General features: G+C 38.9%; 2 protein-coding genes across 3 annotated transcripts; both read left to right on the forward strand.

Moving 5' to 3' along the window:
* Nucleotides 1-52: 52 nt before the first annotated feature.
* wdr82 (WD repeat domain 82) lies at nucleotides 53-4,136 on the forward strand. Its single transcript, XM_034139350.1, has 9 exons — nucleotides 53-444; nucleotides 1,115-1,212; nucleotides 1,898-1,964; nucleotides 2,059-2,158; nucleotides 2,270-2,386; nucleotides 2,498-2,653; nucleotides 2,937-3,006; nucleotides 3,157-3,299; nucleotides 3,912-4,136. Exons 1-9 carry the CDS (start codon nucleotides 284-286, stop codon nucleotides 3,939-3,941), a joined length of 942 nt encoding a protein of 313 aa, XP_033995241.1. The 5' UTR covers nucleotides 53-283; the 3' UTR covers nucleotides 3,942-4,136.
* Nucleotides 4,137-5,012: 876 nt separating this feature from the next.
* On the forward strand, nucleotides 5,013-12,665 carry LOC117489811 (twinfilin-2). 2 transcript variants are annotated; one of them, XM_034139348.1, is made up of 9 exons: nucleotides 5,018-5,551; nucleotides 8,285-8,463; nucleotides 9,937-10,032; nucleotides 10,145-10,249; nucleotides 10,364-10,378; nucleotides 10,622-10,747; nucleotides 10,914-11,064; nucleotides 11,542-11,663; nucleotides 12,075-12,665. In XM_034139348.1, the coding sequence occupies exons 1-9, from the start codon at nucleotides 5,455-5,457 to the stop codon at nucleotides 12,240-12,242; spliced, it is 1,059 nt and encodes a 352-aa protein (XP_033995239.1). In that variant the 5' UTR covers nucleotides 5,018-5,454; the 3' UTR covers nucleotides 12,243-12,665. The 2 variants fall into 2 exon arrangements, with proteins under 2 accessions (XP_033995240.1, XP_033995239.1); XM_034139349.1 differs by lacking the exon at nucleotides 10,364-10,378 and having other exon boundaries at nucleotides 5,013-5,551.
* Nucleotides 12,666-14,338: the final 1,673 nt, after the last annotated feature.

Genomic DNA, 14,338 nt, shown 5'->3' on the forward strand with positions numbered 1-14,338 from the left:
CTATCGCGATATCGAGCGTAGTTTCCGGACAATGCGCGCGTCAGGTGATGCGCGTCCCCGACGTGTGGAAGGAAGGCGGTGCGTCTTTTCCCTCCCTCCTATTCCGAGGATCACCAGTATTACAGGCGGGCTTTTGTAGCTGTTTTTGAACTATTATACTTGTAAAAATAACTGTTAGCGCCATTGCAGTTCACATATATATATCCGAATTCTAATAACTGACATCCGTAAACCAATTTACAGTAGAACGAGGGCCTGCTTCCTCTCAGCAGTAGAGGCCATCATGAAGCTGACGGACAATGTGCTGCGGAGCTTCAGGGTGGCTAAGGTGTTCCGAGAAAACTCAGACAAAATTAATTGTTTCGACTTCAGTTCAAACGGAGAAACGATTATTTCCAGCAGCGACGACGATTCCCTAGTCTTGTACGACTGCCAAGAGGGAAAGTAAGAGCCGTTTCTCTTTATTTTTGCTCTATTGTTTTTGACGTTAGGTTCATGCTAAGCTAGCTAGCTAGCGGGCCTGGTACAGTACGATAATGCTCCGCAGCGATTTTGTGAAGAAAACATGTTAAATGTCTGAATTTGCATGCAGTTTGAAATCCTTCATTAATTCTGATCGGTAACCTATTTATCAGGGTTGATATGTATATGATATTAAGCCATCGTATTGTTGGAAAAGGCTACGAAATATTTCAAATTACGTGCTGTTGCATAGATAGACAAGCAATCTTGACCCGTTTGAGTTTATTGCAATCCCTATATTGGTTGATATGGGCTGCTTCTAACATATTATTTTTTTACACGGATTATCAGTTATATTGAGTAATGAGCTTAATATTTCTGAATGAGTTGATGCCCAGAAAATAAATCGACACCCAAATTTGCAGCTTTACTTATCTATTAGTATTTACAATAATCATTAAATGGGGTCAAGAATGTTGATCAGCAGTCCAAAAAATCAATGAGTATTCCGAACATAAACTTTCCAATCTAAAAAAAAGACTGTCTTTGAATTTGGGCTGGAACTTTGATGTGCTGCATCTGCAAGGATTAATTTAATACCAGTCACTGATCTAATGTTTTATTTTTTACTCTCATCTCTGATTTATGGCAGACCCAAGAGGACCCTCTACAGCAAAAAATATGGAGTGGATTTGATCAGATACACACATGCTGCAAACACTGTGGTCTACAGTTCCAACAAAATCGATGGTATGTTGATGCTCAAGGACTTGTTTGTAGTTTTTGTAGCATGAGTATCTGTTATAATAATAATAATACATTTGATTTATATAGCACACTTTAAAGACAACGTCACCTCAAGGTGCTTCACAAAGCTATATGTTATGTTGTGTCATGTGATATTGTTGCTGTAATTGAAGAATGCCAAACGTTTCTGTTTTGCAAATACCAAATGGATTATTGTACTCTAGTTATAATGTGAAATGTGTGTTCATAACTACTGGGGAAACAGTTTTGTTGACAACACTGAAAATGTTGTTTTTGAAAAGCTAACCATCAAGAAATACTGATTCAAGCAGAGTATTGTGTTGCATAAAACATTTTGGAAATGATCATGTCTTTCCTATTCGAATACATTTTTACTTTTGGATCTATCATCGCTCTGCGGTTATTGCAAACAACCAGTGGACAACCACCCGCGTGCCACCCTACTCACTTTGGTCTGAGGTAGTTGTTTGTACAGTTTGAGGGTCTGTGATTCTGCCCCATACAGGAGCTAACTGTACAACTGACTGCCTTGCCCACGGTTGAGTCTACTCATCATCCTCAGAGCCTGTAACCCACTTCCTGTTTGGATCACGGCCTAATTCTTGCTGCTGTTGGTCATGTTGGATGTTGGCATTGTCATTTTTAACTTGTGTTAATATTTTTTAAGATACAATCCGGTACCTCTCCCTTCATGACAACAAATACATCCGCTACTTTCCTGGGCATAACAAAAGGTGAGGACTAGATTTACAAAGATGTGTTGATTTGATGTTAGGAGTTTGAATTTCCTCTTTTCTCACGTGTTCCTCTTTTCTTGTGTGTAACCAGAGTGACATCGCTCTCCATGTCTCCTGTGGACGACACATTTATTTCTGGTTCGTTAGATAAAACAATCAGACTGTGGGATTTGCGGTCACCTAACTGCCAGGTGAGAATCTTTTTATTGTAGCATCCACCCTGTTCAACTAATATGTAATATTAAACTGTTTAGGCTGGAAAAAGTTGATATTGACCTGCTCTTTTCATCTTTTAATTTCAGGGCCTGATGCACCTCCAGGGGAAGCCAGTGTGCTCGTTTGATCCAGAGGGTCTTATTTTTGCTGCCGGAATAAATTCAGAGATGGTTAAACTTTATGATCTGCGGTCGTTTGACAAGGTAAGAAGTGTTTGTTTGACGGAGACTTACCATAATGTATGTCAGTGTAATACTTGATATTTAGCTTTATTTTTAAAGGAGCTAAACATATTTATGATATCTTGTCCACAGGGTCCTTTTGCAACCTTCAAGCTTCAGTATGACCGAACGTGCGAGTGGACGGGACTCAAATTTAGCAATGACGGGAAACTCATTCTTCTTTCTACAAATGGTGGAGCTCTTCGTGTCTTAGATGCTTTTAAGGGTGCTATTATACATTCCTTTGGGGTAAGACACATCTCATTGATACACATGTCTGAAAACACTTACCACTTAAAAGTATTAAAAAAAAGTAAACAGAATCCACATCTCAATCACACACTTGCACAGTGTGTCTGTTTTAAATTCAAAGCATCTGGAAAACCCTCACATGGTCAATCACATACATTACTGACCGTTTATGTTTTTTAAGAAATTATGAGGATCATTAAACTTCCTACCAGTTGTTTGCTGTTCTAGTTCTGATGTGCACATAATAATTTCTAATAGATGAATGTTCGTTCACCCACAGGGCTACAACAACAGTAAATGTGTAGCGCTGGAGGCATCGTTCACGCCGGATTCTCAGTTTGTAATGATTGGTAAGTTTCCCATTTCCTCTGGACAAGGTCAAATAGCATTATAACAATCCATAAAAAGCCTCAGGAGAGGAAAGTACCCCAAAAAAATACTGTGGGCTGTGGTCACGTTTTCATAAAATATATTTTTCTTTTGTTCATATATATTTTTAGGCTCTGAGGACGGAAAGATCCACGTGTGGAATGCAGAGAGCGGCATGAAGGTGGCTTTATTAGACGGGAAGCACACGGGACCCATCACCTGCCTGCAGTTCAACCCAAAGTTCATGACGTTTGCAAGTGCCTGCTCCAACATGGTGAGTGGGGGGATGTGGAGGAAAAAGTAACTGTTGAAGATTCCAGAACCTTTGTAGATGCAATACATGGAGAATGTAGTTGATTTAAAATGATGTCACTACACTGAGCATCTCATGGACTTAATCATCTTGTTCTTAGTAACATTAATATAAAATGTACTTATTGTGTTTTGTAACATCCTTAAAGCTCACAATTACTTTTATGTGTACACAAAACAAATGTATTCAGTACTATCTAATGTTTGCTTTCACCTTTTTATTTTGTAACTAATTGTCACTTTATCAATCATTGTCTTTCAATTTGAATAGTGTCATTTTATCCTTGTGTCATTGAAAATGATTTCATCTTTTTACGATTAGTACTCCCACCTGCAACTGGTGCTTTTATTACCGCTGACCCTCTGTGAACCTACATATGACTAATAAAACTTGAACTTGACCTCCAAACTAAATCTGTACACGCGTGATAAAACTGTGTGACTTTGAGAGCGTCGTGACTTTCAATCTTTGTCTCAGGAAAATGGAGAGAGCTAAATACTTTTTGGGGAAACTGAGGAAAACACCAGCAAACACAAAGCGGTTCCGATGTGACGATACGTTATCTTCTTTCAGGCGTTCTGGCTCCCGACCATCGATGACTGATGAAGGCAAAGTGAAGGCTTCTGTTGGAGGCCAGAGACAGAGCGAGCAGCAGGGGTCAGCACAGCCAGCACGGTGTACATTTCACAGGAAGTGCTGTCTGTTCAATACAATTTGTAAATAAGTTCACAGAAATAGATCAATTGTCTATTCTTTTTTTATATTTTATATTTAACATTAAACTGTTTCTTTGTAAGATTTTGGGTTTGTCTTTTTTGTGTGTGTGTGTGTGTGTGTGTGTGTGTGTGTGTGTGTGTGTGTGTGTGTGTGTGTGTGTGTGTGTGTGTGTGTGTGTGTGTGTGTGTGTGTGTGTGTGTGTGTGTGTGTGTGTGTGTGTGTGTGTGTGTGTGTGTGTGTGTGTGTGTGTGTGTGTGTGTGTGTGTGTGTGTGTGTGTGTGTGTGTGTGTGTGTGTGTGTGTGTGTCAGAGAGAGTCCAGTGTTACCAGAAGTAATTGATCTTATTGAGCCACTGACTCAAAGAACAGAAAATGTAATTAAATATGTTTTGTATTTTTTTCCTGATTCACTTTGGTATCGTTTAGATAGTCAGATAAAAAAAAAATGGGTGACACATGAAGAGGAAATAGTGAACTATTATAAATGTCAGTGCTATTTAAATTACAATCTTGCAAAACTTTTGAAAAGTACAAATTATGTTTTTTCTTTAGTAAAATATTTATTCAAGCATTAAATCTATGTTTGTTTTATGAGTTCCAGTTGTGAGATTACTTTATTTTTCTAGGAGTTACTAGGAAGTTAGTTTTAGATTTGTGGATCAGAGATTTGTAAAAAGCTGTCACCATGTTCAGGTGATTTACACCGGAAAAACATCTTACACAATCTGTTGACTATCAAGGTTGCTATGCGTCTAGTAAACTGAGATTGACAAAGGTAAATATGTTGGGTAAACTTTCCAAAACAGTATGCTCCTCTTGAAATAAAAACCTAGCAGCTCCTCTTAGATGTTTTCCTTCTCATCCCAAATCATTGTGATTTCTAAATCATAAACCACAGATTTCTAAATCATAAACCACAGAAAGCCTCCGACATAGTACCATCTTACCAAACACTTGCCCGTGATAATACTTCTTACTTATTGGCACGGAGCTAATTAGGTCTGCAGGTCAAAGTGTCTTCCTCCAGGTCCTGCTGAGTGGGGGGTGGGTGTGTGTGTCACAGACTAGGACCCGGGGCTGGACACTCAGTCATTGGGAGCTAAATTTGGGAGAGAGGTGATCAGGTTCCAGGTCTGTGCACATGATACCGTCCTACTTACTTGAGCGATGCCCCTTCTCACACCAACACACTCTCAACAAGAGCAGACACACTCAGCGAACCTCTTTTTCAATAACTTTTTTTAACAGGCTTCCCTTTTTGGAGTTCAGTGTCTCTTGACTGGACTGAATATTTGGGCCTGGTGCTGTGGAGCTCCAGTCCTGTGAGTTGCTTTTTCCTCACCCGTCTTTCAACACCCGTACTCCAGTGCTTGGTGGGAGGAAGACACCGCTGACTCGAGATGTTCCTCGCACTAGTGGTGACGCCAGAGCTGAGGGAGTTTCTGACCAGAGCGAGAGGTGGAGCACTCCGCCTCCTCAAGGTGTGCATCCAAGACGGTGAGTGAGCCACAGAGCAGCAGGTGACATGGAGATGAGTTGGCCCTCAGTGTGATGTAAGAGATAGATTATTCATGGTGGTAGTTTTTTTGTTTTGGAAAGATTTATTTGATTTCTTGTAGGTGGATTACTTTGAAACTGTGGAAAAAAAACATGTGACACAATGTGCTGGGCAACTTTCCAGAGCTTTCAAATGACAAATTGACACTCAACAAATCACTGTCATCTGAAAAAACAAGTTCTTTATGCAAGTAGTGATTGTCCATGATTTATTGCTTTTAGTTATTATCAGACGAAGAAACTAAGGTGGTCAAAGGATAAAATGTTACATTAACACTCAGCATGGTCCCAAGATGTTAGCAGACAAAGAAGACACAACAAATCACACAATCCCAGAATCTAAAAGCAACAATACAAAAAACTAAAAGAAGGACAGTTAAAGTAATTGTTAATTAATGTCATTAACCATTTGACTTGCAATTTCTAGAAATATCTGCTCGTGTCAACTTAGCACACATTTTCGCCTCTGTGTGGACATTTCAATCAAATTTGATTTATAGAGTTGAAAGAATTAAGTGTTTTGAGAAAAGCAAAGACAGCATGAAAATGTAAACATAGTTTTATGTAAGAGTAAGACATGCATTGGTTTTACTCTGTTATCCCTTTGATAATTTGGTGACCCCTCAGATTTTCTTGGGACCCATCAGGGGTCCCACCAACAACTTTATACTATAAATTAAAACATGTCTGTAGTGACCTCGAGTGGCTCAAAATGCAAATTCATGTTTTCCCTTTTTCATGAGCTGCAAACTCTTCTTGAACTATAGACCTATGGTTCCCAAAAAAAATACCTATTTAACATCTGTATTGACTAATGTAACCTATTGGTCAAAAATCTTTATTATCATGCAAATCATGAGAGGCCTAAGAATCATTTTATAACTGTTAGATTTTGTTTATGTAAAGATGGCATGAAGGTATCCAATGTATGTACATGGCTTCATATAAAGGGGTCACGAAACAAAAACAAAGTTGCTTAACCGCAGTTACAGACCGTATCTAAGGTAGGAGAATAGTGGAGGCGTGTGAAAACAGACATTCAGAGTGTCAGCTGAGCAGTGAGAAATTATGATTGAGGCAATAGGTCTGTACATGGCAGCTTATGAATGAGGACTGATATGTTCATGAGATGTTTATATCTTGTTTTGGTATCTGACACTGTAATCTGATTCATGGCAGACACATTAATGGGCTATCTTTGTGGACTGTGCCTCCCATATCAAATATGTGTCCTCATATTTTGAAGTATTGATGTCAACAGATATGAGTTTGCTGCTATAGAGACAGCCCGTCTCGCGGCAAAAAGAGTGACAGGCCTGCTTCACTTTCTTACTGAAGCACTGGGATCTTTCCAGGCGTCACTCGACTATTTTGAGCGACACGTGACGTGACTTGGTTGCTTGCTGCTGCCCGCTGACACTCATGTTCGTTCCCCTTTCAAAAGAGAAACAAGATCCATCTGGTTGATTTCATCACAGCTGGCTTTGGTACGCGACTCGGTTATCAACAAAAAGGTCCTCTGATAGCTTATGACTGTATAACCTTGTTTTAAACTTGAAGTTAGAAACACTTCACAAGTCACGTGTTTACATTCAGTTAAATACTGACATGGACCAATAAAGATTGAGTGTATGGCTGATGGAAAGTATGTGTGTGTGCAGAGCAGGAATGTGTTGTGGCTCAGAATAGAAATGAGCCCCAAGAGACAGTCAGGAAATCCCCCCGCACCCCACAAGGACAGCATTTAGGTGTATGATTCGTGATTTCCAAGCCTAGAGTTTTGATTAGGTCATGTTAAAAACTCATCCTGACAAAGCAGTCAGACATTGATCAGTGACCTTATTCCACCACAGGGTGAGGGTCGCCACATGAAATAACAATGTGGACTCTCAGCAGGTTTTCAGATGTTATCAGTTTAGACTTGAGGTAGTGACAAATGATACGTGTTTGTTTCTGATGGAACAGGGGGCTGAAACAGTCAGTCCGAAAATATTTTCATAATCAACCAAAAATGCCAAACTTGTTTCAGGTTCCAGCTCCTCTAATGTGAAGATGTGCTTTTGTCAGTGTTATGGCACAGTCTACTGAACACTGTAAACTGGAATTTTGGTCCGACATAAAAATGATATTTGAAAATATCACCGTTGACTTTGAAAAGTGAGCATTTTGACAATTTATAGAATAAGCCATTCATCTATTTATAAGAAACATAATCTGCAATTTAATCATGAATCAAAATCATTTTTGGTTGCAGTTCTGTTTGACCTAAATAAAAGGATAAAGATTGACAAGGGCTACGTAGACAGTTTTGAGAGTTTGTTATTGTATTTGAATACCATCACATTAATATATGCTTAAGTTGGTTACTCTAAAATATGAATACTTCACTAAAAAGGTATATGGTTTGTAGAGATTATGTTTATCAAAAAGAAATGACTTCATTAAAGTATTTTTTTTGTATTTGACCAAGTCAGTATGAATGTGCATGTTCAACAAACAATGACAAATAACAATGACATTCTGTCTGAAATTATATATTAAATGGCTACATATTTAATTATCCTCCTACATGTAAATGATTATCGTCTGTGGCTGTACTGTCTGTGTCAATTTGCATAGGGCATACTCCATATGGGGGGGTGAGGTATGTGATGCGTTGTGGTCTGATTTCAGAGCAGCTGGTGCTGGGGGCCTGCAGAGAGCCGGAAAAGAGCTGGGAGCAGGACTATGACCACTTCCTGCTTTCTCTCCTTTACGACCAGGAGCCCTGCTACATCCTGTACCGCCTCGACTCCCAGAATGCACAGGGCTACGAGTGGATCTTCATATCGTGGTCTCCTGATCAGTCTCCAGTATGTCGTTGAGCATATTTTTCATTCTGCACTACATTCTAAAGATGCATGCATACATTGCTGTTGATAAAGAAAGCCTCAAATCAAATCAAATCAAATCAAATCAAATCAGGTTTTATTTATATAGCACATTTAAAAGCGATTTTTGGTCGAGCCAAAGTGCTGTACATGTAATAAAAACACATTACTACAATCACAATAATCGACAATAAATTACAACAGATATATCTTAAAAACAAAATAAAAATAAAACACACGGAAAAGTCAGGAGTCGTGCTCCGCTCTAACTAGAAAGCCAGAGAGAAGAAGTGTGTTTTTAGTTTAGATTTAAAAACCCCTAGGGTCTGGGCCGACCTCACATGGAGGGGCAGAGTGTTCCAGAGCCTAGGGCCAGCTGCTGCGAAGGCTCGGTGCCTCAGATATACACACTTTAAGGAAATAGTTCTATAGAACAGCACCTCAGTCAAGCTGTGCCGATACTAGACGGTTGATTTAATCACAGCAGATCAGCGACTGGTCATTGTACCAAAGGCTTTCAAATACTCTATCTAAGATATCTCTGATGAAATCATCACTTTATGATGTCATAACGATTGTTTGGCCTGTGTAACCATTAGCCAATAACCACTACCCCCCCCCCCCACACCTTATCACCTGAATCTCCTCCTAGAGCACCATTGTGTTCTTTTTAGGGGCGTGGGGAGTGGCTCCTTATTTTCATCTAAAGTAACAGACAGAGAATCAGCACTTTTGAAACAGAGGGGATTATGGGATGCTACAATGCACGATCTGTTTGGTATTTGGAGCCAAACACTTCAGAGACATGTTTTGTATATATCTGAGACCTATAATATATTGATGAAAAACACTATAATAGTGGACCTTTAATGTACTTTGAAGTAGTTTACTTCGGTATTTCATACTAAATCAAATTCAGGAGTAAAATGTTCACTTTTATTCCCTATCATTATTTTAGAGCAAGTTATTGGTTTCTTTGCAGATTTAGATCATTAATACAAAATATAAATCATCCAACCAACTATGGTGTATTACTATAGATACCCACCTGCTGAGCAGTGCTGAGTTAGCTCTATATTTAACAGTTGAATATAAAAACTGATGGACACAAAATAATGCATCCCTAATTATATTCCAGAAATATTACATATATTATTTAAAATTAGCCCATGCTGCAAAATAAATACTTATACTTTTGTTATATTGATGCTCTATTGATACTTTAGTTCTTTCACTAAGTAAGATTTTGATATGCTGGACTTTTACTTGTGACAGAGTATGTTTACACCTATCCTACATTATGCTATCTGGACACTCCATCCACCCCTGAGTAATCTTTAGCAATTAATTTAGCAATTTTGTCTTTTCCCTTATAGTGCAAACCATTTGAAAGCCAGCAACACACAGTATAGTGTATACAAACAGTGCATATCTTTTCTCCTCCTTTGGTTGCAGGTGAAACAAAAGATGTTGTATGCTGCCACCCGTGCCACAGTAAAGAAGGAGTTTGGAGGTGGCCATGTGAAGTACGAGATGTTTGGCACAACCGAGGTCAGAAGTATTTGAAATTCTTCCTGATCTACTGTGACAGATTGTTTTTTTTAAGTGTGATGACGTGTGGTGTTTGACTCTTGTTTGTTTCTTGTTGTGTTTTCAACACTAGGAGGACATTTGTTTGCTGGGATACCAGCGCCATGTGTCCTCCTGCTCAGGTCCTGCCCCGCTCACACTTGCTGAACAAGAGCTGCAGAGGATTAAAATCACAGAGGTGAGAGGTCGCCATACTCTCTGCAGTGTTGGCATTGTTTCACATGCCTTGTGTTCGTAATACATCCTCCTTTCTTTGAAGTGTAACACTTTGATGTGATTTTATTCTTTTCAGTGCCGGGTTAAACAGGTATGTTGATACAGTGTTATAAATTCACATTTGAGCTGGATGGGGAAAGACAAAGAGAACATATATCCATTGTTTGTGATAAGTGGTCATTTTATATAAGTATACGATATATACTATAAGGTATGTATACCATAAAGGAAATGTGAGGCTATGTTATCCAATGATATACTTAATTAAGACGCTTGAAGAGATAGTCAACTCTTTTGTGTTTGTGTGTGTGCGTGTGTTTGCTGCCCCCTGCAGGTGAAGACAGAGATCAGCGTGGAGAGTAAGCACCAGACACTTCAGGGTCTAGTTTTCCCTCTGCAGGAGACTGCCAAAAGAGCACTGCAGCAACTTGCCCAAAAACGCATCAACTACATTCAACTGGTGAGCCGTAGGGGATTAGTTCAAGAGTATGAAAATGAGCTACCTCGTAAAAAAGCCAGTGGCATTTTTCCAGTTTTTAAAAAGGTTATCATCAGGACCAATTAATTCCCCCGTGCTTCTGTGTGGAAACACATCCTGTACACTGTGCATTATTTATGTGTTCCAGAGGTTGGATGTACAGAAGGAGACAATCGAGCTGGTCCACTCCAACCCGACAGAAACTCGTGAATTGCCCCACAGAGTTCCCAAAGACACTCCCAGATATCACTTCTTCCTTTATAAGCACTCCCACGAAGGAGACTACCTGGAATCTGTTGGTATGTCACTGATTTCCTGAAAATCCTCTGCTATTCACATCTGTTTCAATATGTACACGCAGGCACGATTAGGTTCACATCTGTACACCTGGACTGCAGATGCTCAGAGATGTTGAGAGAGAGTGCAAGAGTACATGCCTTCATCCGCATCAATGGTTCCCAACTGTTTTGCCTAGTTGACGCCTTAAAATAAAGCAACAGTTACTTGTGAATTGCATGACAGAAAATGGCTGCTGTGAGCATTTCAACTGAATATCGATTTTTCCTGCTCTATTTATTTACCTTGAGGAATTTGTGTAGGCCTTGGGAGGTGAAATAGTCTGTATTTACAAGAATAAAACCAGATTTTAGGGACACATTTGATGTAAAATAAATACATTTTAAAGATCTTAGGGACCTCTTTTGGGTGTTTGTTCCCTGATCCACATCAACATAACATATTCAAAAATATGTTGTCTTTTTTTCCCCTGCCTGCAGTGTTCATATACTCCATGCCAGGATACAGTTGTAGCATTAAGGAGCGGATGTTGTATTCAAGCTGCAAGAGTCGACTACTGGAGGACGTGGAGAAAGATTACCATTTGGAAGTTGCTAAAAAGGTAACAAAGGGATACAAAGATAATTTAAGACAGTTTAATACATGGTTGTAGTATCCATTATACAGTCGGGTCATGTTCTCTGAAATATTTTCATTAAAGAACGAAATGAAAAAAAGATATTCAGTGTTTCTCCTCCAGAGTTGTTGTCTTAGCCCTGTGAAAGGCTTTGAAAGACACTCAGATTTGAAGACAGAATTTACAGAAAATCTAACTGAATTGTTGATATATAAATAATAAAACAAATAAGGAGGGGATGGTTGCATTAGGGGGATTAGAAACATGACCTCAGCATTTCTTAAATCCTGGTTTCAGTCCTGGTTGTATTCACTACCTTTAAATGTAATTTATGTTCATACTAAACACTACTCATTCACCTGCATGCTTGTTTCCATTGTTCTGCCTCTTGTGCAGTTGGAGATCGATGACGGAGACGAACTGACAGAGGACTTCCTGTATGACGAGGTCCATCCCAAGCAGCATGCTCACAAACAGGCCTTCGCTAAGCCCTGCGGCCCAGCAGGAAAAAGGGGACACAAGCGCCTCATTAAGGGGACAGGAGGCACCCTACAGAACAGCTAGAGGCGGACCCCTTCCTCCCCATAGTCCCCAGACCCTCTAACACCCATAGGCCCAGAGGAACGAGCACAGTGGTGGACTTCCTCTGCTGCTTGTGTACAACACTTGTGCTTTATAAATATGTTTTTGATTATACAATAATGGTCAAATATATGTCTCTCCCACAGACATATCAAGTCTTATAAAGACAAACTATAGATAACATGTGTAAGAAAACATGACACAAATCCCTAATCAAAAAACAATCAGGCTAAACACTGACAGATTAGCTTGTTGTTGTATAGCTAATCTGTCTGGTTCTTTCATACGTCAAAAATTGATTTCTGCCGTTTACAACATACAGATTACAAGTTTTGTATCAGCAATGTTTGTATGAGAATATGAAAGGAAATTCCTAATAAATGTTGTTTATACTGTGATATTAGACCTTCTTGATACAAATGTGTGTGTTTTTATTCAGCATGCAATGTTTAACCCTAAATATATATAAATATATATATATAACTCTGAGTTAAATCTTTAAACTAACATCTGTCTTGATCATAACAACCAGATGTATTTTTTTTCGCACATTTGAACCCTTTAAGTTCTATTTGGTTTACATATTGCCACGGATAGCAACAACACTGACATTATACAGCAGCAATAGGTGGAAACCATGAACAAAATCATTTGTTTTTCCCACAGGGAAAACATGATAAAGCCGTTTTAAAATACCATTTTGAAGCCAGTGCTCTATATTGAAATACATACAAGTGCATAGGTACATGCTGTAATGGCATCAACAAATGGTTTTTTTAAGGGGACATTTTTGTCCTTAGTCCCTGAGTGTATTTAGCTTCACAGTTCATTATAGACTTATTGGAGCTGTGGTTGCACTTTTAAAATTCAGAGGAAAAACTGAAGCCACATTATAAACATGTAAACCCCATTGCATTAACTTGGCCAACATTATTGTAAAATTAAAAAGCCATAACTATTCCAAGAAAGGCACAAGGGTTAATCCATGGACTTAGTGTTGTTTGTGGCCTAAATCTCAAAGAATAGGAGTTTTAAATTAGACCAACCGTTGTGAGCTACCAAGGGGACAGCCCTCTGGTCATGGCAGTGAGGCTGCAGTGTTTGAAACGCTACACCGTGTTGATTTAACAACATCAGCAGGAGTTCAGGCTAATGTGGTCTCAGAATACAAAAACAATGCGCAACTCTGCCAGCGTCAAACGACGAAAGGTCAATAGTTACAAAATCACTTTTCAGGGCTTTTTTAATGCAGACACTCTTTTTCAATTTGTTTTTTAAATCTTCACAGTCTGTGTAGATGCTGCATACTTCTTCAACATGCTTCTGCAAAACCTCTGAGGAACTGGACCACACTCTTGTAGTCTGCCACTAATGAGTGCACACACAGCAGAGGGGATGCTCTCTCTATAGGCTGTTAGTCAACTAATTGGTCATAAAGGCTCTTGGTTGACTAAGAAATCTTAAGCTGATTAGATGTGTATATGGTTTTATTTTGAGGGGTGCTCACATGCTCACAATCACGTTATGATCAGGAATTATAACTACCAGGTCAACCGCCTATAGTTTATGATTTGATAATTAGCACTGAACACAACTGCTACAGGCACTAATACAGGCCGATGGGTTTCATTTGATTAATACTGATTTTATAAACTAAAATAATGGACATAGTCAACTTTTGGCTTCATGGTTGTTCTGTATGTAAAGTAAGGATAACACCAAAAGCTGTTAAATACATCTAGGGACGATGACTTTTACTACTAGCTTTCACAACTTTTAACAACCCAATATTAGTTCAAATGTTTCAATCTGGACTAAAGTGGTGGACAAACCAATTTCCATTGCTATCACTAGAGCAAAGCTGCAACTATGGCAAAAATACCTCTGACAATCTGATTAACATTTTGCATTGTGCAGTGCACTGTCGTTATCACATTTATTTGCAAATTAAAGTAACCAAATTATAGTTAAAATTGTTGGACGACAACAAACCTTGTGTTCTGATCCCTGTGAACAAAGCTCTGCTGATGAATAAAGTGTTCTCTCAATACCCAGCGGATGGATTTATGTTGCTGATT

Source organism: Trematomus bernacchii, unplaced genomic scaffold (genome assembly GCF_902827165.1).
Source record: "Trematomus bernacchii unplaced genomic scaffold, fTreBer1.1, whole genome shotgun sequence".
In the NCBI taxonomy this organism is placed as follows: Eukaryota; Metazoa; Chordata; class Actinopteri; order Perciformes; family Nototheniidae; genus Trematomus; species Trematomus bernacchii.

What these genes read in the sequence shown, in the direction of transcription:
- wdr82 (XM_034139350.1), top strand. Translation starts at nt 284, where the DNA reads ATGAAGCTGACGGACAATGTGCTGCGGAGCTTCAGGGTGGCTAAGGTG. An exon ending in TGCGGTCACCTAACTGCCAG is followed by an intron (nt 2,159 to 2,269) that starts GTGAGAATCTTT and finishes TTTTAATTTCAG; the next exon opens with GGCCTGATGCACCTCCAGGG. An exon ending in CAAGTGCCTGCTCCAACATG is followed by an intron (nt 3,300 to 3,911) that starts GTGAGTGGGGGG and finishes ATCTTCTTTCAG; the next exon opens with GCGTTCTGGCTCCCGACCAT.
- LOC117489811 (XM_034139348.1), top strand. Translation starts at nt 5,455, where the DNA reads ATGTTCCTCGCACTAGTGGTGACGCCAGAGCTGAGGGAGTTTCTGACC. An exon ending in GGTCTCCTGATCAGTCTCCA is followed by an intron (nt 8,464 to 9,936) that starts GTATGTCGTTGA and finishes CTTTGGTTGCAG; the next exon opens with GTGAAACAAAAGATGTTGTA. An exon ending in ATTTGGAAGTTGCTAAAAAG is followed by an intron (nt 11,664 to 12,074) that starts GTAACAAAGGGA and finishes CCTCTTGTGCAG; the next exon opens with TTGGAGATCGATGACGGAGA.